The following is a 26,532-nucleotide window of genomic DNA, read 5'->3' on the forward strand; positions in this document are numbered from 1 at the left end:
TTGTTAAGATGAAAATGGGTTACACACAATACATGTAGTAATTTATGTATGAAAGACAGCTTACTTAATGATTTATTTTTGCAGAAAAAAAGGAAAACCTTCTTATGGGACACATTCACACACACACACACCCCTATACTCTCTCCCTTTCTTTAGCAAGGCAGAATTTTATCAAAAAAAGTTTTCCTTCTGTGAAAAGACAGTTAAATTTGTACATGTACAGCAGTCTTTAATCTTGAATCTGAGCAGTAAGAATGTGGTAATAACATATTTTCTGAAAACATGTATACTATCACACTGAGAACTAACTAGTGTTTTTTCCTTGTAAGTGAGATATTCATTAATATATAACAAAGCACCTTAAGCATAAATTAGAAACCAGTTACTCTATTAAAATATATAACATTATGTGAAATATTCATTTATATGCAGATAGACATACGTATAGTGGTACATATATCGTTTCACCTCACAGTTTGACTCTATTGATTTTTTTCTACACTCCATTAGGTAATATCCAGCACATATATTAGGCGAATTTTTCAGAACAGCTAGAAGATATTATTATTTACCCCACTGCTAATGGATGCAAGATCATTCTCTTGGGAGTTAAATCATTAATGATCACCATGCCTTTGTGATTAGACTCTACCATGTTACTGCATATCTAATGAATTTTGAGAATACAGTACATAATTTTTTTTTTATTAATTATTACTGAATTATTTACAGCTGGGCAAAAATATACCTGCTAAACTGTTATCAATCCAGATATACCCTATCTGAAGGCAAGGTCAAAACTACAATAACATTAAGGAAAGTGTAATATAGTATTTAAAACACATTCATATTTTATGTCAGCTCTTCTGTGTAGTAGATACACATTTTGTTTGTGGTTACAAAGAAATAAATACCTATTGTGTCTTTTATGTCAAACAATAATTACTTGCAATAGTCCACTACAACTGTAGCAGTTTAATTTGGGTAATCTTCTGTAGCAGTTTAATGCGGGTAATCTTCTGATGTTCTTAAGATGATATACTAAATTATTTATGATGAAATATATATACTGCACTGAATTTGCTCTAGTGATCCCATATTTGTTATGCAAATTAAGTATTTTTCTGTTTGACCAATAACTGTTCTCAGTTATAACTGTTCTAAATTTGTGCGTAAGGCAATTTTACAAATGTTTTACACTTATGGTTCCACCATAAACTGCAGTATGCTCAGAACTGAAAAAATATATATACTTATGCTTGCCTGTACAATTGTTTGTCAAAAAGGTTGCCGATTAATGATGAATACTCACCATTATGACTCTGGTGAATACAGTTCCTTTATTACCTCTTCACTCAACTTGGATTACACCATTCAAATATAAACTGCAGGCCATATACATTTTTTATTATATTAAAATGCAGTATAAATATACTGCTCAAAAAATTAAAGGAACACTTTTTAATCAGAGTAAAGCATCAAGTCAATGAAACTTCTAGGATATGGATCTGGTCAGTTAAGTAGCAGAGGGGGTTATTAATCAGTTTCAGCTGCATTGATATTAATGGGGCAGCAATGAGACGACCCCCAAAACAGGAATGGTTTAACAGGTGGAGGCCACTGACATTTTTCCCTCCTCATCTTTTCTGACTGTTTCTTCACTAGTTTTGCATTTGGCTATGGTCAGTGTCACTACTGGTAGCATGAGGCGATACCTGGACTCTACAGAGGTTGCGCAGGTAGTCAACTTCTCCAGGATGGAACATCAGTACATGCCATTGCCAGAAGGTTTGCTGTGTCTCCCAGCACAGTCTCAAGGGCATGGATGAAATTCCAAGAGACAGGCAGTTACTGTAGGAGTGCTGGAAAGGGCCATAGAAGGTCCATAACCCATCAGCAGGACGGGTATCTGTTCCTTTGGGCAAGGAGTAACAGGATGAGCACTGCCAACGCCCGATAAAATGGCTTCCAGCAGGCCACTGGTGTGAATCTCTGACCAAACAATCAGAAACAGACTTCATGAGGGTGGTCTGAGGTCCCAATGTCCTCTAGTGGGCCCTGTGCTCATTGCTTGGCACCGTGGAGCTTAACTGGCATTTGCCATAGAATACCAGAATTGGCAGGTCCGCCACTGGCTGGAGTTATGCTGGCTGTAACATTATTCAGCATGACCGGTTTGGTCTGGTGAGGCATATCCATGGAGGGACGCACAGACCTCTACAGGTTAAGACAACAGCACCTTCACTGCCATTAGGTATCAGGATGAAATCCTTGGAGCCATTTATCAGACCCTATGCTGGTACAGTGGGTCCTGGGTTCCTCCTGGTGCACGACAACGCTCGGCCTCATATGGCTAGAGTATGCAAGCAGTTCCTGGAGGATGAAGGAATTGTTACCACTGACTGATTCCCATGTTCTCCTGATCTAAATCCAATAGAACATCTCTGGGACATTATGTTTTGGTCTATCCGACGCCACCAGGTTGCACCTCAGACTATCCAGGAGCTCAGTGATGCTCTGGTCCAGATCTGGGAGGAGATTCCCCTGGACACCATCCATCGTCTCTACTTAGGAGCAGGCCCCGACATGGTCAGGCATGCATCCAAGTACGTGGCTGCTATACAAACTACTGAACATGATTTTGAGTTGCTGCAATGAAATTTCGGCAAAATGGCTCAGCCTGCTGCATAATTTTTTCACTTTGATTTTTCGGGGTGTCTTTGAATTCAGCCCTCTGCAGGTTGATAATTTTCATTTCCATCAAACAATGTGGCCCGTCCTTTCGTTTTGAATATATTACCCAGTCCATATCAGTATAGATCTCCAGCATGATTTTTTCCCCATTGAGATCTGATATTTTTACAATGTGTTCTTTTAATGTTTTTTGAGCTGTTTATATGAAACTTCCGATTTTATCCATTTGGTCTGCATCTTCACGTGCCTACTTAATGTAGTTGTGCACAGGGCAGACGAAAAACTAAGATATACATCAACCAAATGTTACCATTGTGAGACTTGCCCAGACACCACCAGTCGGAGACCACATCTTTATAAAAGTCACGTGTTTAGAACCCCAGCCGTCTGTGACAGCACAATAAATTATACAGGTTTTAGGTGTACGGTGTTCAAATAAACAGCAAGCATATGTAAAAATGAATCATTTTACATTCTAAGTTCAATTATTTTATAGTGTTTTAAAACAAATTTCTGTACATATTGCATTATTGTAAAAGAAATAATTATGAAATTTTAACAGAGACTAGTAACTACATGGGCGGCACGGTGGCGCAGTGGTAGCGCTGCTGCCTCGCAGTTAGGAGACCCGGGTTCGCTTCCCGGTCCTCCCTGCGTGGAGTTTGCATGTTCTCCCGTGTCTGCGTGGGTTTCCTCCGGGCGCTCCGGTTTCCTCCCACAATCCAAAGACATGCAGGTTAGGTGGATTGGCGATTCTAAATTGGCCCTAGTGTGTGCTTGGTGTGTGGGTGTGTTTGTGTGTGTCCTGCGATGGGTTGGCACCCTGCCCAGGATTGGTTCCTGCCTTGTGCCCTGTGTTGGCTGGGATTGGCTCCAGCAGACCCCCGTGACCCTGTGTTCGGATTCAGCGGGTTAGAAAATGGATGGATGGATAGTAACTACATAAACAAACTTTACTGTCTACAGTAGTTCAGATATCTTTTAAAAAGACGAACTTTAAAATTACAGTGGAATATCTCTTAACTCACATTTAAATGGCCCACCAACTCAGGAAAGCCATCATATATGTGCTTACATCTTAAGGAGGAGTTTATACTTCACTGCATGCTCATTAGTGCTTCCAATAGATAAAACCAAGCAGACAATTACTAAAAAAGGTAGGGTATATAATATAAACAATGTTTGCAGATAAACTGAAAGAATGAAAGTACAATGATTTTTTTGATGCAGAAAAAAAAATTCTGGTATTATAACAAATCACACAAACAGCATGTTAATCCAACAATGTGACTTCATGGTTCCCTAAGACCAGTATTACTTTGAGCTCTTTTTGGCCAAATGACCCAGCTTAGTGACTAAAAACCAAGGAAGTTTAATTCTAATAGTCCAAAAACACTAAACAATAAGCTTACATGACTTACATGGGAAAGGTAATTGAAAGCACTGTAATAATTTCATCTAAAATCAGAAGAAAACTGAGTTAAAGTACTCTAAAGCACACATATAGAGAAAATGATTAAGGTCAATTCAGAGAATCTCCTAAATGTTGTTTTCCAGATCAGTGAACTATACTTAATGAATACAGGTTTGAGCAGCATTACAGTGTGAGCACTGGAAGTTATTAACAAAAATATTCTTGTGAAAGCAAGTGTTTCAGCAACCTGGAGACTGCTTATTTCCAGTTTAGTAAAATAATCATTGAAGGCACAAAAGTAGACACATTTCCTTAAAAAATGTATAAAAAAAATCATTGTAGCCTTCTCTTTGTGTTTTCTTGCATTTGTACATGTATTTGTCAACCACAGAATTACAGATACGGATTCAAATAAGAACACCTTCCCATTTTCTTTCTTATTTTAAATATTTATTTATATAATTTAAATAATGTCACATTAAAAAGTTAACAGTAGAAAGTATAACATTTTTGTTTTCCTATTCAGTTTAATACATTAGCATAAAACAAGTAGATAACACAAGATAGCTTCTTGCCAACGTGCCATGAACTAGGAGTCCCAAAGCACATAAATCCTAAGTTCCAAAAGCATTTCCAAAAAAGCCCATTAGAGGGGGATATTGCTATCAAACCTCAGCTAGCAATAAGAGCAAACACCAAATCTTATAAAATAAAAAACAATTGTAATTTTCAAAATGCTCTTCAATAACAAAGCAGCTCAACGGAGCAGAAGAACCAAAGGAACTGCCCAGAAACGCTAAGATCATCCGGTGTAAATAAGTCCCAATTCAGTATTCCAGACATGAGCAACTAAGTTTAAAAAAAAATCAAAAACTCTAGAAATTCAATAAATCAAGGAAGCATAAGTAAACTCCACAACTCTGTAGCATGTTCAAACTGAACCGCCAGGTGCTGTAGGAGACCATCTGGATTTATAGGGTGGAGGGCAATTCCTGGTAGTGACTGGCATGTGGTAGTCCACCCTCAGAACACATGGAACATAACAAAGACAGCTTATAGGCAATATCAAAAACAAAAAACTAATGAAAATAATCAAGAAAAGCAACAGAAAAATAAATAAATGGAACAAGACTTTAAACCCTAGTCTGGGAAGAAACCCTGACTAAAAACATGACACAATGACTTTAGTCTCATTTGAAATATGTGCAGCCATTACTTTTATTTAATGGAGGGGAGAAGCAATTTTTTTGTAATGGTGATATGATTTAATCTTCTATGATCAAGATTGATGCATATAGACATAGTGTATGTGTTTTAAGTATTACGTGTGAAAACAGAAACATTACATTTTTGTTTTATTTTCCTTTCAGTCAGTTTATTAAGAGTATGAGTACTTGAATATCAGGAACAGCCTGCCCAAAACAGATTTTGCAGTTATTCTGGGTTTTAACATTCTCAATTTCAGATTGTTTCATTTTTGGAACTTTAAGGCTTGTTCTCTTGTTGTTGTTTTGTTAATCATTATTTTGGCATTGCCATTTTATTTCTTGTTTTGCTTGCTGTCCATTTGTCACAGTCTTTGCTTATGGTTGCTATACCCATTGCTAGTCATGTAAAATGGAAGTCATATAACCAGAGGTGGGTAGTAATGAGTTACATTTACTCTGTTACATTTACTTGAGTAACTTTTTTAAAAAATTGTACTTCTAAGAGTAGTTTTACTGTACCATACTTTTTACTTTTACTTGAGTACATTTGTGAAGAAGAAATGCTACTCTTTCTCTGCTACACTGGGCAACACTCGGATCGTTACTTTTTTTCCATTAGATACAGTGCACTATATTTTTGCCAGAGAGAATCCACCAGTGGATCTACTGCATGACTGTTTCACCAATCAGATGTAGCAACAATAATCACAAGACTGCGTTTCACCAATCAGACATAGCAACAATAATCACATGGCTCTGTTTCACAAATTAGAAGTAGCCACGCAGTCACATGACCACACACAAACTATTGCATCCTAGCGGCACAAATTCCTCACAGACAGCAGACAGGTAAAGAAAGAATACTGTACATGAAAAATGAGAGCCAACTCCTGCTGAAGCTTAACTATCACTTCACTGAGCGAAGAACAAGCACGTTTTAACCAAACATGCACAGACACAGACAGTCAAGGTAAAGTGCGTGCGTGCGCGTACGTGCACAACTTGCCTTGTTCTAATGTTATTTTCTATCAGCTGTGCTATTTGGAGGGCAAGTGAATATGCAGTATTATACTGTCAGTGTACAGCAGGGGTGCCTACACGGTTTTCAGCTTGCAAGCTACTTTTAAAATGACCAGGTCGAAATGATCTACCTACATTAAAAATGATAGATTATATATATAAAATATATATATATATATATATATATATATATATATATATATATATACACACATACATATACATATACACACACACACACCCCGAGTATACGTTATACATAAAATATATGTTGTTGTACCCTGCATAACTGAATAACCCTTATGGCACAATAACAGTTCAACACATTTATGGTCACTATATCAGTATTTGGATTTAATAATCTTTATGTGGGAAAAGGCTGACTCGCATAAATAAGTAAAGCTGAATAATGCAGTCAAGGAGGTAGCACATTTCCTCAGGTTTGAGTACTTTTACTCTGTGAGTAAGTTCCAAAACTGTCCATGTGCCCCATACTTTAGCTGAATGTCATCATGTAGTGTCAAAACCTTATCCTCCACTGTAGAGGAGTTTTAGGTGAAACAGTGTTGCAATTTTTTATATGGGTGAATCACCCTCAAGATCTTCCCTAAATGGATAGCACTTACCGGTAAATGTAGCGATTGGCTCAAGTTAAGCCGAGTCTTGAAACCGTCTGTCAAAGTCTGACAGACAATTTTCAATCTGCTCCGTGTTGCGTATGCTGTCAAGTTGCACACACGCCTTCCATTGCGTCTCCAGCTCTGACGTGAGGTTTTGGTTGTTCACCAAATCAAGGCGCTGCAACTTTGAGGACAGATGTTGCATTTTTTGTTTGAAAGCATTAACTGAGCTAATCATATTGACCATGGTTTTCTCTTTTCCTTGCAGCTGTAAATTAAGCTCACTCAACATGTTGGTCAGATCGGAAAAAAATGCCAAGTCAAGTGGCCATTGATCGTTATTAAGTTGCTTGTATTTCTGCATGTTTAATGACAAGGAGAAGCTCCTTTTTCTCCAGCCAGGGGTCTTGAAATCTCAGCAGGAATTTCTTCCTAGCCATCTGCCTCAACGAAGGCCTCTTATCATCTCTCCATCTTGGAAGGACTTCTTATACTTAATGATCGAGTGACTCACCCAGAATGATGCTTCGGTCTGTCTGCCTTTGCTTTTGAATTCAGCCGAGTGAAAAATGACGGCTGTCCGATTAACTGCAATTTTAGTTCCCTCTCCTTTCTCTTTCTCAGATTGCTTTTCGGAAGGAAGTCAGTTTCGTAGTGTCACGCACGCGCGAGTAGGGGACAGCGGACGGACCTTAATACGCTCGGGAAGACATTCGCCGGCAGGGAGTGGCGGGATACTAACCTTTCTCCTTTTATTTCCTACAGAAAAAAAAAGACACTCCGCCGCCATAAGCCTCCTTCTTCCCGCAGCACGTTACTTGCACCCTTCCTCCGTCCACTACTACTGACGTCATCAGTCCCATCTTCCACCACGGTTCATTCCCAGCATTCCTCCACTTCCGGCTCCTCCTCCATAAAATGTCCGCCGACGCCATCTTTGGTGTTGTGCAATTGTGAAGAATATTATTTCTTGTGTATGACCTTTTTTTTGATTTTGCTGTGGATAATTTTCCAGTATACGGTGCCGGAAACGCCAAACCTTTATGTTGTCTGTTGCTTCATCTTTTACAGTAGTTTTTGTAACAGTTCGAAAGTGCCTTTCCACATTTTCCTTCTTTGTAATAGCAATGATAGACAGATCAGACAAACGCACTTCGATTGTGACATTGTGAGAGAAAAAAATCCTCTTCCAATTCCACATCTAGCCCATAAAAACAACAATTTTTTTTTTTTTTAAATCCCTTCTTTAGTCAATATAAATTGGAAGGCTAACTAGATCATTTAGATAGCCAGAGTTTTGCAGTAGCTCGCGAATTGTGCGTGCGGGATGAACAGTGTGCTAGAAGAAAAGAGATCTCAGACTGGCTGCGCTCTATGTCAATCAAGTGGCAAATGCCATAGGGAGGATATATGACAGACTAACATTTAAAAAAAATGTTTTTTGAATGCAACGTGATCTACCTTTCCGATGTACCGGTTGATCACGATCAACATATTGGGCACCCCTGGTGTACAGTATATCTTGTCACTGTAAGTACTTTGCACTGTTCAAACACATGTTACCTACTGTAGGTATTGGCTTCAAAAGCTTTGTTGTGAAAAACTAAGATTTGGAACTTTGTGTTATTTGTGCATCTTTATTTTGTAAAGATGTAATTTATTTTTACTCATTTTTTATTTTAATATTTGGAAATAGCAGAATTTGAACAGTATTTTATATTTTTGTCTGTCTTATTACAACATTTCTAAAAAATAAATAATTTATTATGATCAAACAGTTATTCAGTACTTGAGTAGTCTTTTCACCAATTACTTTTTTATTCTTGAGTAATTTTTTGGATGATTACTTTGTACTTCTACTTGAGTAATATTATTTTGAAGTAACGCTACTCTTACTTGAGTACAATTTTTGGCTACTCTACCCACCTCTGTATATAACAGATTAGGTCATCTTATCAGTCCTATATAAGATGGTAACCTATAGCTTCAGGCATCTAAGCAATTCTACAAATTAACAATAGTGTTATGTTAACGGATTTTTTACATTATTTTTGACTTCTACTTTGGTTTTGATGATCGTTTCTGACAGTTCTGTTGGGTTTCTGATTATTATTTAATTACTTACATTGCCAGCACCTTTTCATTTTTTTCCTGTATGTTCTCTGGCCATTTTTTCTTACTTCAGTTTCCTATGAGCCCCTGCTTCTCTGCAGGTGTTATACCAGATTTGATTTACAGATGCAGCCATTTAAAATAGGTAGAATGACCTCTGCCAGCACTGTTTCACAATGTGAGGTATTACGTTCTGTACTTTGCTAGCAAAACTGACCCTAAGATGGTGCTCATGATGCATCATTTCTTAGTGGTAAGATTACTTTATTTAATCTCTTTGCTTTTTTTTTTAATCCATTTAAATATAATTTTACAGCTACTGGGTTATTTGTTATGATTATTTTGGAAAATGTTTTGATGTTTATAGTATGTGTTTTTTTTGTTTGCAAACACCACCATGTTTTTAAATTGCTCTGTTGATACTTTTCTGCAACAGGTTTAGTGTTACAATGAACCGGAAAGACTGTAGGTTTTCCTCAGTCATGATAGGGCTGAAGTCAGATTTAAAAACACCCTATGGTGCTTCTAGTGTTAAAAAAAATAGTAATATCTACGTGCAGCTAATTTTTTCTTTCGTGGTGGTTTGTCTTTTTTATTTCCTTCTTTTTAATTATTCTTCTGCTGTTTTATACTATAACATTCTCACACACACCTAATCCACTTCAGGGACATTGTAAGCCAGAGAATACCCTGAAAGAATGGGCAGAATTCAGAAATCAGCCCTGGACATATTGCCTGCATGGTGCTCTTCTGCACATGACCACACTCGTGTGGACAATTTATAAGTGCAAGTTTACTTAGCAAGTATATCATTGGTAATGTGGGAGTTAAACAAGATTACCCAGACAAAATCCTGTAAAGACAACAGGAGACAACAAAGAACTACATACAGGATTTGAACCCAAGATGGTAGATGCATGAGGCAATTATGCTAACAAATACTATGAAAATGTGATTTGTCAAAATGTAACAATTTTGGAAATTTGGTGGGCAGCTCATTTGCAAGCTTCAACAGAGAGTATTAAATTTATAGTACATCAATTGATCGGAAACCTGAACATGAAAGTGTGCATGTCGTTATGCATGTCTGAAAATTTCAAATAAAAGTCAGTCTGTATAATGCAGTGTCAAAGGATAGCACTGTTCGAAGGTGAATTTAAGTACTGTATCTATAAATATGATTAACCCCTTGAGATGGTCTAATGTGAATTGTGCTTAATATGACCTTAAATTACTAATACTGTCAATACCGCAGTAAGATTTACATTTAAGGTAATGTAAAATAGGTTGCTAAAAATTTATATAAATGTTAATGAATGCAATCACACTGCCTTAGAAAAAGAATTCTATTGATAGTTTAGCAGGTTTTTTTAATGACATTGTTTAGCAAATCAACAGTAAAACTCAACTTAAAAAAACAATTAGATTAATATTAACCTTCTATAAAGGCAAGCAGTGTAATACAGTGGTTAATGCTTTGAACTACAAACCATGAGGCTGTGGGGTTAAGTCCCATCACTGACACTGTGAGACCCTGAGCAAGTCACTTTACCAGCTTGTGCTCCAATTGGGGAAAAAAAAAAGAAATGTAACCAATTGTATCTCAAATATTGTGAGTCACTTTGAATAAAAGCATCAGCTGAATAAATAAATGTAAATGTATAAATTTTTGTTCACATCAAACACGATTAATAAATATATAAAAATCACTACTCAAACTATTAAAAAAACATACATTGCTGTATGTTATTTAAAACATAAATACGTTGTACAAAATCATTTGAAAGCATTGTTTCCAACAAAAATCTAAAAGGAAATTCATTCATTCAATCATTACAACTGCAGATGCTAATGTGTACTGAAGACTTATTAAGTAAGCAAAATTTGGAAAAATATATTATCAAAGACATGTTTCACCTGTTGTATATTGGACCTCAGATCAGTGTTTAATACTATTCTCAATAAACCTGAGCAACTTCTCTGGTATAAAGTACAAATCTACATTTGGCCAGACAACACAGCTTTGTAATTAAATGTTCACTGCATAGGAAAATACAGCTTCAGCATAACTGGAATTTAGAAATTGAGTTAAGACACACTTTGCTAAGTAGCATGAAAAGGTACAAAGGAATGCAAATGGCTATTTTCCCCAAAGTGGCCAAAGAGAAAGTCATAACTAAAACAGAATTAATATAAACTCTGATTTAAAATGAAAGCTACAACAGATTTATAATAAATAATGCAAAAACCTAAAAGTCTGAAATAAGATTTACTGAGCTTGCCCATCCATTTCCAAATCCGCTTCTTCTGAGCAGGGTAATAAAGAAGCAGGAGCCTCGGTTGCAAGACAGGAACAATGAGGATGGCAGCAATGGCAGTTCACCTCACCTGTATTTCTTTGGACTTTGGAAGGAAACCCATGTGGACAAGGGGAGAACATGCAAACTCCACTCAATGAGTATCTGGGGCATGGACCTTGGTCTCTGAGAAAAAATGTCTCTCTTTAAAATAAATATACAGAGGTGGCAAATGTACATTTATAGTTGTTTATATGGAAAAAGACATACAGGTTATGATTAATTAAACAGCTTTATTAACTTCAAAAACTTAACAGAATGTCATAATGACACAGTGCTCTTAGGTACAATATCATAAGTGCTCAAAATGGTGGCCTTCATTATTTACACATTCTCGTAGTCTACTTCCTACTCTCAAGCATACTTTAATAACAAATAGTAACAAGAAAAATCTTCTTCTTCTTTCGGCTGCTCCCGTTAGGGGTTGCCACAGCGGATCATGTTCTTCCATATCTTTCTGTCCTCTGCATCTTGTTCTGTTACGCCCATCACCTGCATGTCCTCTCTCACCACATCCATAAACCTGTACTTAGGCCTTCCTCTTTTCCTCTTCCCTGGCAGCTCTATCCTTAGCATCCTTCTCCCAATATACCCAGTATCTCTACTCTGCACATGTCCAAACAAACGCAATCTCACCTCTCTGATTTTGTCTCCCAACTGTCCAACTTCACCTGACCCTCTAATATACTCATTTCTAATCCTATCCATCCTCATCACACCCAATGCAAATCTTAGCATCTTTAACTCTGCTACCTCCAGTTCTGTCTCCTGCTTTCTGGTCAGTGCCACCGTCTCCAACCCATATAACATAGCTGGTCTCACTACCGTCCTGTAGACCTTCCCTTTCACTCTTGCTGATACCCGTCTGTCACAAATTACTCCCGACACTCTTCTCCACCCATTCCACCCGGTCTGCTCTCTCTTTTTCACCTCTCTTCCACAATCCCCATTACTCTGTACTGTTGATCCCAAGTATTTAAACTCATCCACCTTCGCCAGCTCTACTCCCTGCAACCTCACCATTCCACTGACCTCCCTCTCATTTACACACATGTACTCTGTCTTGTTCCTACTCCATTCCTCTCCAGGGTCTCCTCAACCTGCTCCCTACTATCACTACAGATCATAATGTCATCAGCAAACATTGTAGTCCACGGGGACTCCTGTCTAATCTCGTCTGTCAACCTGTCCATCACCACTGCAAATAAGAGAGGGCTCAGAGCTGATCCCTGATGTAATCCCACCTCCTCATTGAATGAATCCGTCGCTCCTACCGCAGACCTCACCACTGTCACACTTCCCTCGTACATATCCTGTACAACTCTTACATACTTCTCTGCCACTCCCGACTTCCTCATACAATACCACGGCTCCTCTCGAGGTATCCAGTCATATGCTTTCTCCAGGTCCACAAAGACACAATGCAACTCCCTCTGGCCTTCTCTAAACTTCTCCATCAACATCCTCAGAGCAAATATTGCATCTGTGGCGCTCTTTCTTGGCATGAAACCATACTGCTGGTCACTAATCATCACCTCACTTCTTAACATAGCTACCACTACTCATTCCCATAATTTCATGCTGTGGCTCATCAATTTTATTCCCCTGTAGTTACTGCAGTCCTGCACATCCCCCTTATTCTTAAATATTGGCACCAGTACACTACTCCACTCCTCAGGCATCCTCTCACTTTCCAAGATTCCATTAAACAATCTGGTTAAAAACTCCACTGGCATCTCTCCTAAACTCCTCCATGCTTCCATAGGTATGTCATCTGGACCAACGGCCTTTCCATTTTTAATCCTCTTCATAGCTGTCCTTACTTCCTCCTTGTTAATTTGTTGCACTTCCTGATTCACTATCTCCACATCATCCAACCTCTTCTCTCTCTCATTCTCTTTATTCATCAGCCTCTCAAAGTACTCTTTCCATCTGCTCAACACACTCTCCTCACTTGTTAGTACGTTTCCATCGCTATCCTTTATCACCCTACCTGCTGCACATCTTTCCCAGCTTGGTCCCTCTGTCTAGCCAATCGGTACAGGTCCTTTTCTCCCTCCTTAGTGTCCAACGTCTCATACAACTCATCATACGCCTTTTCTTTAGCCTTCGCCACCTCTCTCTTTACCTTGCACCCTATCTCCAGTACTCCTGTCTACTTTCTGCATCTCTCCGAGTATCCCACTTCTTTGCCATCCTCTTCCTCTATATACTCTCCTATATTTCCTCATTCCACCACCAGGTTTCATTTTCCTCCTTCCTCTTTCCAGATGTCACACCAAGCACCCTTCTTGCTGTAACCCTTACTACATCTGCTGCAGTTTCCCAGCTGTCTGACAACTCTTCACTGCCACCAAGTGCCTGTCTCACCTCCTCCCTAAACTCAACCTTGCAGCCTTCCTTTTTCAACTTCCACCATTTGATCCTTGGCTCTGCTCTCACTCTCTTCCTCTTCTTTATCTCCAATGTCATCCTACAGACCACCATCCTATGCTGCTTAATTACACTTTCCCCGACACCACTTTGCAGTCTTCAAACTCCTTCAGATCAACTCTTCTGCATAGGATGTAATCTACCTGTGTGCATCTTCCTCCACACTTGTACGTAACCCTATGTTCCTCCCTCTTCTTAAAATCCGTATTCACCACAGCCATGTCCATCCTTTTGGCAAAATCCACTATTCTCTGATCTTCTTCATTCCTCTCCTTGACACCACACCTACCCATCACCTCCTCATCTCCACTGTTCCCTTCACCAACATGCCCACTGAAATCCACTCCAATCACCACTTTCGGTCCCTTGGTTACACTGTTCATCACTTTATCCAACTCAATCCAAAAATCTTCTTTCTCACCCATTGCACACCCAATTTGCGGTGCATATGCACTAACAACATTCATCATCACACCTCCAATTTCCAGCTTCATAATCATTACTCTGCCTGACACTCTTTTCACCTCCAAAACACTCTTGACATACTGTTCCTTCAGAATAACTCCTACCCCATTTATCCTCCCATTCACACCACGATAGAACAATTTTAATCCACCTCCAATCCACCTGGCCATACTCCCCTTCCAGTCTCTTGCATGCACAATATATCAACCTTCCTTCTCTCCATCATATTTGCTAACTCTCTCCCCTTGCCAGTTATACTACCAACATTCAAAGTTCCTACCCTCAATTCCACTCTCTTTACTTTCCTCCTCTCCTCCTGCCTCCAGACACATCTCCCCCCTCTTCTTCTCCTTTGGCCAACAGTAACTCAATTTCAGCCAGCACCCTGTTGACTAACAGTACTGGTGGCGGTCGTTGTTAATCCGGGGCTCGACCAATCCGGTATGGAAATTTGTATTGTTGTACGCATATTGATTTGGCAAAATTTTACACTGGATGCCCTTCCTCTAATACAATTAAATAATATAATAATGAATAAATAAATAATAAAAGAATAACCTCTGTTTTTCATGTACTCACAAATGCAAATCTACTTTTGGCCACCCCTGTATATAAAAACATTCATAAGTTAATATGTATATATCAGACACCTTTATTATATTTTCTTACATGCTAGTGCCTAAACCTAAACATTGTGGGGAGAAAAGATTACAGCAGCTCAAAGAAACACACATGAAATCAAATGCTCTTTATTCAAGAGCAGCTGTCATGTACTACAGTTACCTGCAAATATGCATTCATATACATATACTAAAAGAATATTTGTTTATACATTTTCCTTATCTGCTTTTTCCATTGCTGGGTTACTAGAAGCCTCAGATAATAATTCAAGATGGGTCCCCATTACACCGCAGGGTACACTTACTCACAAATGCAAATGGGCAATTTAAATTTAGGTCACCAACTAACTAAACTGCAAGGTTAGGTTAACTGGAAACAGGGAGTTCCTGAAGAAACACCACGCAATTAATAAAAAACAGACACTTGGAGCTACAAGTCAGCAATACTAACCACTGTACCACACACTAATAATACTATTTTGTTTATATTATCATGTAACATTCACACTAATAACATAACCATTCCCTTTTTGTTTCCTCGTATGAATCCACCAACACCATTTTTGTGGGTGTCAACATTGTGGGATTTCTTCATTTAGTTAACTCTTATTCAATTGAACTTTTATATTAATTACTGAGGTAATACATTGTAAGATTTAAATCAGCATACAATAGCCACTACAGAATATAACAAAGATGTGTATTTACTACTTGTAATGCTATACCTTCAAAAGTTTTAAATGTTTTGTTAACAGCTGAAGATTTTCTGGTTTTCGGATGCATAAACGAACGAACCATAAATTGATTTCTGCTTTGATATAGTAAATAAAACAAAGGATTTGGATTTTCCATAGATTCTTTAAAGCAGACTGTAAAAACATTCTAATTTTCTTGTTTCAGCACTTAAAGATGGCTCTTGAGGTGAATACAGTTGACTGTGTTTCAATCTAGTGGAATATCTATTTTCTAAAGTCAGATACCTCGCAGGTGCACCTTGTAGCAGACGCCTCTCACTGACTCCAATTGGGGCAACTGTTCTGCTTTGTTGTTATTGATTTCAGCTTAGATTTCTGTGCCAACGATTACATTTCCATTAAGAGAAGGAGAATTGATCAAATACACTTACAAAAAATAGCCGTATATTCCACTGTGATAGTTATATTTAGTAAAATGATAGCAAAAGGTATTTGTCCATTTAACCTTTTGAAAATATTGTGTGGGGCTATACATCAAAACATGCCATAGAAGTTAACCGTAGAATTTTTGTTTCTCCAACTGCAAGAATCTTAGTATTTCAGCATCCCTAAAATATGTTAGAACATCCGTTTTATTAGCTCAACAGTCCATAAAAGGCAAATTTTTGTCACGGTCTCTAGCTCTGTGACAGTAAAGAGTGAGTAGCATCCTTAAGAATTGCTGATACAATGTGCAAGCTTTTCTTTTTTCAAGATTTGCCAGTACAGAAGACTAATTTGCTTTTTCATTGAGTACACTTATCCATTCACTTTTAATATCCACTTGTTCTGGGTCAATAGCACTGAAGAAGATTATCCACTAGACTTCCACTAAAAGTCAAGCTACTCATGAATATTTTTTTTTCCAAAATTAAGAATATCGGCGGCACGGTGGCGCAGTGGGTAGCGCTGCTGCCTTGCAGTTAGGAAACCCAGGTTCACTTCCCGGGTAATCCCTGAGTGGAGTTTGCATATTCCCCCTGTGTTTGTGTGGGTTTCCTCCCACAGTCCAAAGACATGCAGGTTAGGTGCAATGGCGATTCTAAATTGTCCCTAGTGTATGATTGGTGTGTGGGGTTGTGTGTGCGCGCCCTTCAGTGGGCTGGTGCCCTGCCCGGGGTTTGTTTCCTGCCTTGCACCCTGTGTTGACGGAGATTGGCTCCAGCAGACCCCCGTGAGCCTGTAATTAGGATATAGCGGGTTGGATAATGGATGGATGGATTAAGAATATCAAAACACCACTAGTACCCCAACAACAAATTTGTTTTCTAGTTAAATATCAAATTCTATAAAAGGCTACAAGTTTAAACTTTCTTTTTTAAAAAGAAAGTTAACAGCACACCTGATGGTAAAATATTTATTTTTAATGAGCCTTTAATTTTTTTCATTTTTACACTTATTAAAATGTTCAATGGAAAACCCTGACATGTTTACAAACTAGTTTCCAACATGAAATAAGACACTGACAAAAGTGGAGAAAAATAATTTTAACTCTCTTCCTTGGCTATATTCTCACCTCAGTCTCTCACTCTTATTGAGCTGTATGATCAAATGCAACGTCAAGTTACAGTACTCTGCTCTCTGTGATATATCTAAAATAAATCAGTAATGAATATTAATATATTCAGCTGTTAGGCCAGCATTGTAATGTGGTGATTGGTGTGGTCACTTCACGGCTCCAGAAGTGTATTCAAAGCATATTTTCTCTGTGTTGTTGGTTTTCCTCACACATCTTAAAAACATGCCTGTCAGATAAAATGGTGCTTCTAACATGATGTGGTGCAAGTTTGGGGAAATGTTCCCTGTAATTGCTAGGGTTTCTTCCTGTCTTGTTCTCAATGCCATGAGGATAGGCCCTGGACAGCTGCAGTTTTAGATTTGGATTAAACAGGGTCAGAAACTAATAAAAGAAAATTGAAGCAGATATATAGAAAAACTTTCTGCAAAACACGTATTTGCTGTACTTGACGTTCAAATAACAAGTCTCCTTGGCATGTGATACATAAACATATTTTTATCAGAAAGGATGCAAGTTAAATTTGCATAAATATAACAATGAAGTGAAGGAGATATAGAAGACAGAGTGCCATGAAACTGGCAACACTCCAAATGTAATAATTTTTCCTGCTTCCAAAGTGACGGAAGAAAGCAGTTAGCAGACAGATAGCATTACTAGAATTGTCTTTCTCAGACTCCACGACAGAGTGGAATCAATTAGCCCCAGCAGAGGATGACCTTGAAGGAGATCATAGAGGGAACAAAAAATAAAAAAGCTTCATCCAACCCAAAGCACTTCCATTTAGCAAGCAATGCATCTGCTTTTAATATTTGCTACTGCATAAACAAATTGTTCTAAATAGATTACAAACCTAGTATTGATTTCCAAGTTTAAACCAACATGATGTTGGTTCAGCAGGTACTGCTGCTGAATTGACACCTCTTTCACTGTAAGCAAGAGTTATATTCTTGAAACAAGTACCAAATACAAACAGAATATACTATTGCATGACACAGCCCTATATCATGTAACTATGATGCCAATGACACAGCAAAATATTCACTTTTACACCAATGTAACACAATCTGTCCAGTCAGCAGCCACAGTGGTAGATTAATGTGACTCTGAATCTCCAAAATCTAACTACATACACTAGACAGCATCCTTGTCATTCTTCTTACTGAACTGCACTATAAATCACACTGCACTCTATCACTTGGTATACTTGGAAGTGCTACTAATTCTGTAACACCATGACAAGGGTTAACATCTATAGTCCTGCTTGCTCATCCAAATACACTCCATTTAAAACTTTTGTCAAAAGAAAAGGCAGAGGGTATTAAACGTTTGTGACCTTATACTATTCAGCCCTGCTTTCCTTTACATTTATTTTTTAATTTCTTAGTCTAGCTAAGCAATTAAAAGGAAGGTTTAAAACACCACACACATAGCAAAATGAAAGTATGGAAGAAGACAGCCAATGTCACTTTTATAACAAAGTGTACTTACACAAATCAGGTACTTTAACAATATTAGTTTCCATGGTCTGCAAAGTATTCACTACTGGTGTTCCCTTTACATTCGGCTGGATAGAAGTGGGAAGCAGCCTTGGAGCCACAGTGCTCAGCAGAGTTAAGGCTGAGGTAGGACTATTGTAAGCTGGTCTGTGAAGGGGTTCATAGGAAGCCATTGAAGGGTCAGCTTTTGCCTGGATCACTTGTTTCCCTGTGGGTAGAGTGGGTATGACAGAGGTATATACATCAGTAGGTTCTTCTGTGGGCTCAGTAGCTTGATCCATGTAGACGACAGGGTCCTGCCCTATCCTTTTGGGATCAAGATGGGTGGGAGGCTCATATTCAAAAATTTTGTCCACAAACACCCACTTTAGTCCAGCCGTGCAAAGGGCTAAGCTAATGAGACAGGCCAAGATAGGAAGGATGCAGATTTTCTCAGAGTGCAAGCAGCTCCGCATTTGTTCCCTCTCCATGAAGATGCAGCAGGTAGCAGTCAGGCCTGCTAATCCCAAGACTCGCCTTTCACCAGGAGCACCCGGAACCTCCTCAAGGCCAAGTTCCTGATCTGCGTGTGGAGTGGTGCATGGGACTGAGGAGGTTTCACTAATTCCCTGAGACATCTCCATAATGTTGGTCAGATGAATGTCTCTGGAGGCCTGCACTCCTTAACTAGGTGCCCAAGGCAGTTGCCAGCAATGATGAGTAATTGTGGGCTCCATTGTTTGATTTTAAAATGCCTGGTTGTGGGCCGCCACAATCCCTATAAAAAACATACCAAAGAGCTAATTGTGGGTAAACTTACAGGGCAAAACTCAAGGCATGATCAGTCTTCAGGTAAGATGAAAAATAAATGCAAACAGTACACACGCAAAAAATAACCAGATAAGTTCCTTCAGTCAAGTCGGTCTCAATTTTGGCAAGACGAGTTACACAGCCCGGTGTTCACGCTGCAGCTCACTCACCTGAAGACTAAGAGTGGAGTCAGCTTTTGAGGAAATGCTGTTATCAAGCAGTAGCCGAAGCAGGGGCTGTGGCAGCAGCCAATGCAGTAGCAAAAGTAAAATCATTTTGTGTTGAAGCAGCAGCATAAAGGGATTCAATCACCCAGAAGCAGCAGGTGCTAGTCTTCTCAGCACAACTAGAAAAGCGTGTCATTAGCAGAGAAAGAGACTCGGACTGGTTGAAGTACCAGGAGGGTGGATACTCTCCTCCTTCTTCCTCATCACTCGCCTATCCCTCCCCGTTCTCTCTCTCTCTCTCTCTCTCTACATTCTCACTGCACTGCAAATTCAAAGCACACAACGTGACTGCTAGCAACTTCCTTCTTGATCCAATTAAGAAGAAAAAGCCATCAAATCAAAAGGCAGGCAGGCAGGCAGACAGTGCGGAACCCCCCCCAACACACTACTGCTGTAGGTATAGACAGACACACAATTGATTATGCTAATGTAAGAGCAGGGATTTTGAAGGGCTGGAGCTGAACTGGTGCAACTTGACATCTGATGCCTCCCTAGAGAGTTTCAGCTTTTGTTTTAATATTGCTATATCTCTGCTGGCTTACTTTCACGCTTGCTGGCATTATCATGAATTGCTTATAACAACCTTCACTTATGACAGAGTTAAGAAAAAAAAATACACAAATATAATGGAAGCACAATGAATGTTATATTGCTGTCACAAAATAAGCATAAAATATTGTGCTAGTTTCATTAAATTTTTTGGCACATTATCTGTGCTTATAAAGCTTGCTCTTTTGTTAGTGATGATTACATCAACACTTACTATAAATGTGCACTTTCACACAAGGGATACATAACACTGCAAAGGCCAGCAAGAGACTGCCAATAGGCAAAGTTAATATTTTACAAGACATGGACAGGATACAATTCATTAAAACATCATGTCTTTAGCAACTATTCTTTTGTTTGTAACAAAATTGAAAAGTTAACCACTGTATATGCATTTTATGCAGAATATTAATCTCCAATGAAATAAACATATTATTGCATTATTTAAATTTACACAGTAACATTGTTTTTTTCTTGATATTTTTGAACTACATTCTGAATATTTACTTAAAATGGATCAAATGTACATCTATTAATACATTTTAATGACTGACAGTACTATTCCATGCATATAGCTTAATCCTGTTTAGCCAGCTATATTGTACATTAGCTTGTGGGTGATACGTTTAGTAAAATTATATTTTATATTAATATAATTTTTGTAAGCAAATGCAGTACAATGATGCATATATCAAGAAACTGACCTCACACACTGAAAATTATAAGCAAATAGATGCTAATATCAGTGTTATCAAATGTTAATGTTTTGCTAATATTTCCACATCATGGGTTTATCATACTCATAGGAATGGTAGACTTTAACAAAGTTAGCCTCAATTAAAATAATCAGCAGCCTGAACATTTACAATTTTACATTTAAATTACCCTTATAAATAGTAGTTTTCAAATCTGAAATATAACCAGCCACTCTCACTCGTCTCTTAAAAGTCATGGATTTCTTCGCTGTAATTCAGATGGTTTCCAGTCACAAAAAGTTCAAGATTACAGGTCACCCAACTCAAGATGCACAGTTGGGATTAGAGAGAGGCAATCTCTTAACTGTCCTGTGAAACAGGAGAGAAATTCAGACAAATCCCCCAATGAGCTGTTAATCTCTCACTCTGCTAATTAAGAAAATCCAGGGAGTGCTGTCTGCAAAAGCTGCTAGTAAAAAGACTTTACACGTCAACATCAAACCTCACAAATGGTCCAGAGAAAACCACCAACCTCCTTCAGGATTTTGTTTTTCAGAAACAGCACATAAATTTGTTATGATAACACAATCTTACGCTACATGAAAAAGGTGAAAAACACATGCATTATGTATGTTTTACTGATTTACTGTATATTCTAAATCAAAAGGACACACGGATATTTCCAGTATGTCTAGTAATTAATCTTTGCAAGGTATTCACTTCACAACCACATGTCACAAACATACACCTTTGATCCCCAGATAGATAATACACTGGAATCTAGGGGATAATGTTAAAAAAGCCAGTTGGATGTAAAGATTGAGAACTTGGCTGGAAAAGTATTCAATATACGTGAAGAAGACTGGGCATATTTACAAGTTTATGTAATGAGGCTTTTGAGAAATTTGATAAAAAAACAAACAAACAAACAAACAAACAAAAAAACCCTAAAACAATACATATAATGCAAAGGAAAAGAAGGCTCAGCATCATCTAAGGGTAATTTTCCTACAAACACAAACTGCATTCTTATATGGAATTCTTGCTACATTTTTTTAACCGGTTTAACAGGAAGTAGATTAAACTATCCACGTTAATGTCATACTCTGTCACTTGCTTACTAGTGTGAGATACAACATACTTGTAGTAAATTATCAAGAATTTACATGTTTGACATCTGGAGTAGTAGGATTTTAAGTGGCAAGCTCACATTTACACAGTAAGTAAGAGATTGAAATTGAGTGTATAGTTTTATGTTTGACATTATAATGCCTTAGTTTCAAGGCCTACAACATCTATCCATTTCATAAATCTGTTTAAACGAAGCAACAATGGTTGAAAGCAGGAACCAAATCTGAATTGCTCCTCAGTCATCTGAAAGGCAAACTCATGCACACACTCACACTATTTCAAAAACAGATAATAAAGAGTCTTAACATTTTTTGGATGTAGGAGGAAATCATAATTCAAAGAGAAACCACACAATTGGAGAATATGTATACACCACACAGAAAATAACCAGGCTGAGATTCAAACCCAGTCTCTTGAAGCTATGGGGTTGTATCAAGCACTAATCACTGAGTCTGCCCAACTGTAAACAACCTTTATTTTAAAAATCACTTATCAATAGGTAAGATCATTCCAAGATGCTTTACAACACAGTGGTTTATCTCAGCCATTTTCATGTGTGTGCGTGTGTTATTTGCAGTACAAACACATGGTAGTTAAGCGTCTTACTCATGGTCATGGAGAGAGACAGAGACTGGGACTAAACTACCAGACTTTATTTGCCTTATCTAATTTTAACTATGAAACAAATCTGGTGAACACAATGACATCTAGTTATATGTTTGTATTAACCACTTCTTAACTTATTAACCTCTTCTTTTAGCACATTAAACATCTGAAACAGGTGTGGCTTTAATGATCAAAATGGCAATACTGTGCACAAATACAAATATCCAAACAGCTGAAATTATGTAAAACTGATTTAACAGTCATAATATACAACATTCAGGTCAGAGCTCAAATTGGATGATCCTCTTTACAAGCGTTCATTTATTCATTCATGTTCTGTTCTCACATATTCACTTAAGGCTCACTAGGGGCTGAAGTCTATTACAGTAACATCAGCAGTAGTGCAGAAACCAACTCTGGATGGGATGCCGGCCCATTTCAGGGCCCACTCAAGCACATGTCAACATTTTAAAAATTTAAATTTACTGTTATAGCTAATTTTGCATATTAGTTTACAGTATTTTCATAGAATACATAATCATGTAAACATATAAACATTAACAATATCTCTTTTTACACAATGTGTTCAGAGAATGATGCCATATTATCTTCTGTCCTATGATTTCCATTTGAAAGCTGGGAGTTAAACAGAGCCGGGTGCTATGGAAATTGGCACCTTGGGATTTGGAAGAACAGTGACTGAAGTACCTTAGAGCAAAATAAGTCAACAACTAAATGCACTTTCCTAGCCACCAAGGAAACTTAAGCAGAGCAGTAGAGGATAACAACAAGACAGCATTACCTATACAATGGAGACTAAAACAAAAAGGACCTGCAATAATTGCAACAGAGGCAAAAGCTATACAGTTTGAGCACTTCTTTCCTGAGATGTTAGCCAAGCTGCACAAACAGACACCACAACATTCACAATTAGACCCAAGGGATGATCAATAGGTTTAGTCAAAATGAACAAGTTAACAATTTGCCACTATGACACACCTACAGTCTCCTTTGTACTCTTTAGCTTCAAATAGTAAACTAATATATTATAGACAGACAGAGACAAAAGATTAGTAAAACTTTCATTATTTATTCTAAACTGGCATTTTAAAATCAATATTTATTAAAGAAATCAAACATAATGTAAACTACTGCTATTTGCTATAAGTGGGAAATACTCATTTGTTCATTTTCTGTTTCTGTTTAAGGTCATGGGGAGCCATAAAATATCCTGACAGCATTGCAGTTTCTAATTTCTTATTGTGAAGCAGTCCAACCTATGCCACATGGGCGATGGTCATTATTACACTCTTTCCTTTGCCAATTATTTTTAACTACACTACACTGAATCAGTTTAGCATTTTAGCTGGCATTTAAAAATCAAAGATACTGAGAAGCATCTACTGTTTCCTACCTTATTCCTAGAGCTAAAAGTGCAAGCTTTAAAACTTTGAAAATTCAGCATTTAACTAGACTCAAATCCAGTTTTGATTACATGAAGCGTCTGGTCAAATGCTGCAGTGGGTATACGTTTTTATTTATTTTCCTTAAAGGAATACAGCTATTATTCTTACTTCACCTTTCTTTATAGGGAACATGTTTTATGTACATGTACTAAGTCTATTTCTACTATTCTTAAAAACAAAGTAAAAGATACTGTATAACAGAACCCATTCCTGTACTATAAATTAAATTAATGGGAGAAAATAATTCAAGGTCGGCTATTACAGAGCAGTTTAATTAACTACATGTACAATACTGAAACGAAACAAAGCAGTTTGAGCTTTGCATACGTGGTTACAAAATGGATAAGTTCCATTACAGCACTTCAACACTCACAGTGCATCTCTAACCTGAGATCTTAATTGCATTTAAGCATCCGAGAATAGCTAAGACAGAATCTGTCTTAATGAACTTGTTTTGAATGATTTATTAGGATTGTGCTCCAAGGGAATTTCTCAATGATTCAGAATAAATGACATTATAATACTTCTCTGTTAATAAACAATATATAGTCTTACTGGCTACTCTTTGAAAAACACAAGCAATATTAAAGTCCTAATCTGAAACTGACGCAGATAGTTTCCCCTTTAATGTGTTATATAAGACCACCATGTCAGTAACATGCACAATGTAAATAACTACCCATTTAGCTTTTTCATGAGGACATCCACTTTACCTTTGCACAGTCAAGGAGGAGAGGAGAGAGTTGGATTAAGGTTGTCACTTATGTTTTATCTTGATAAGACAACAAATGTAATGGTCTCCATGATGCATGAGAAATACACTACTGCATGTCGAGGTAATGCTCCTATCTGCATTAAAACCAGAGTGCTGAGGAGAGTATTAAATAAATCTAAAAACTGAAAGAAACTAGTAATTTACTCATCTAGAATGTTGGTTCTCCAGAATCCTGGTGCCTCAAATGGTTAAAGGGATTTGCTCAAACCAACTTCTTTTTTTAATTGGAATTATAGTCTAATTAAGCAAACTAATATCTCCCAGTTTCTGTCTTTTGTGGTGAATTTACAAAGTATACAACTTGATGAAGTAAATTTTTTATTTACCAAGCATTTATGTAGATTACATTGGTATAGTTTTTTTAACTTGGTTTTCAGGATTTTCATTCTACTTTTCCAGTTGTTCTGGTTATTTGATCCATTATTAATTAATGGGTACATCAGAACTGAAGAAGTTACAGCCTTCATTTATTTAGTGTTGTTTGCCTAGGTGCCTGCTCTGCTTGTTGCCAAAATACAAATATGATAATTAAGAATTGAGCTATACTGAAGAATTGTTTTTGGGGGAACCTTTATGGTTGGCAATGCAATCAGCTACTCATTGTAGCATGGAGCCAAACAGATACCAAGTGTTAGCCACTTGTACAAAAGTCAAGATGGAAAAAAAATCTTCTTAAAATACAATATAAAATATTATAACTTATATGCAACATCAATTTCTTAGTGCTGTTTTCACACTTGCTCATCTTCCAAAATACTGTGCTTAACTCCTCTCTCATAGTGCTTCTTCCTTCTCATTCTCTCTCTTTTCCTATTAGTCAAGAATTTTGTCTTTCTATTCTCCCCTGCTGTTCTGTCGTATAGGCACACCACTTTACACCACTTACAAAATCCTACGATTTGCCAGCTCCTTATAAAATATCTCTTTTGAAAGAGCAGTGGTCCTGGCAATGGAAGAGCTTTTAGAATTGGTTTCTGCCTCCAAGGTGAAGAATTGGAGCGTCAAGCTCAATTTGGCAATGAAGATACAGTATGTCCATTATGTTATGTATCAAAGTACATAAGAGGCTGGTCATTCTTATGAACCTAATAGAACAACAGTGGTGGAAAAATGGTCCTGTTCCACTCACCTTTACTCTACATTGCATGAAGAACTCGAAGGATAGAGTCTAAAAGGTGAGAATGTCATTTAACACCCAACCTCATCCTTTGTTAGCACACTCTAGTTAACATCTTCAATGATTGTTATTTTACAGAAACATCTGGGGTTGTTTTCAATGATTTTAAGATGTATGCAATTTTTTGCAGAGGAAATAAACTGTAAATATTTGTTTGATTCATACATTTGCAGATACTGGTAAAAACATATAAATCCGAAAGGAAAGATGTGTTCAGAGCACTGATGAAAATAATGTTTAAAACCAGAATTAACAGTAATTACCACCTTAATTAAACTTAATTCTTTTTCTTCTATGTGGAGACATCTGCAGGAGGTTGTTTACATTATCTACAACACATCCACAAGCTGCTGTGGAAGGACAATTCTCCTGCTGTCTGAAACAGGATATTAGGCAACACATTAGAAGAAGAGATTCATATCCTG

At 37.6% G+C, this 26,532-nt stretch overlaps 1 protein-coding gene across 5 annotated transcripts in view; it reads right to left on the reverse strand.

The window, feature by feature from the left end:
- Nucleotides 1-26,532, reverse strand: part of nrg1 (neuregulin 1) — a 172,680-nt gene that overhangs the window by 77,598 nt on the left and 68,550 nt on the right. For 3 of the 5 annotated variants that reach the window (XM_039758775.1, XM_039758772.1, XM_039758774.1), the window contains exon 1: nucleotides 18,685-19,859. The exons of 1 other annotated variant lie outside the window; for it this stretch is intronic. In XM_039758775.1, the coding sequence (XP_039614709.1) occupies nucleotides 18,685-19,315 (631 nt within the window). In that variant the 5' untranslated portion in view covers nucleotides 19,316-19,859. Of the gene's footprint in view, nucleotides 1-18,684; nucleotides 19,860-26,532 lie in introns of those variants that run through there. One more of the 5 variants, XM_039758773.1, reaches the window with a different exon arrangement.

This window comes from Polypterus senegalus, chromosome 7 (genome assembly GCF_016835505.1).
Source record: "Polypterus senegalus isolate Bchr_013 chromosome 7, ASM1683550v1, whole genome shotgun sequence".
Lineage (NCBI taxonomy): Eukaryota > Metazoa > Chordata > Cladistia > Polypteriformes > Polypteridae > Polypterus > Polypterus senegalus.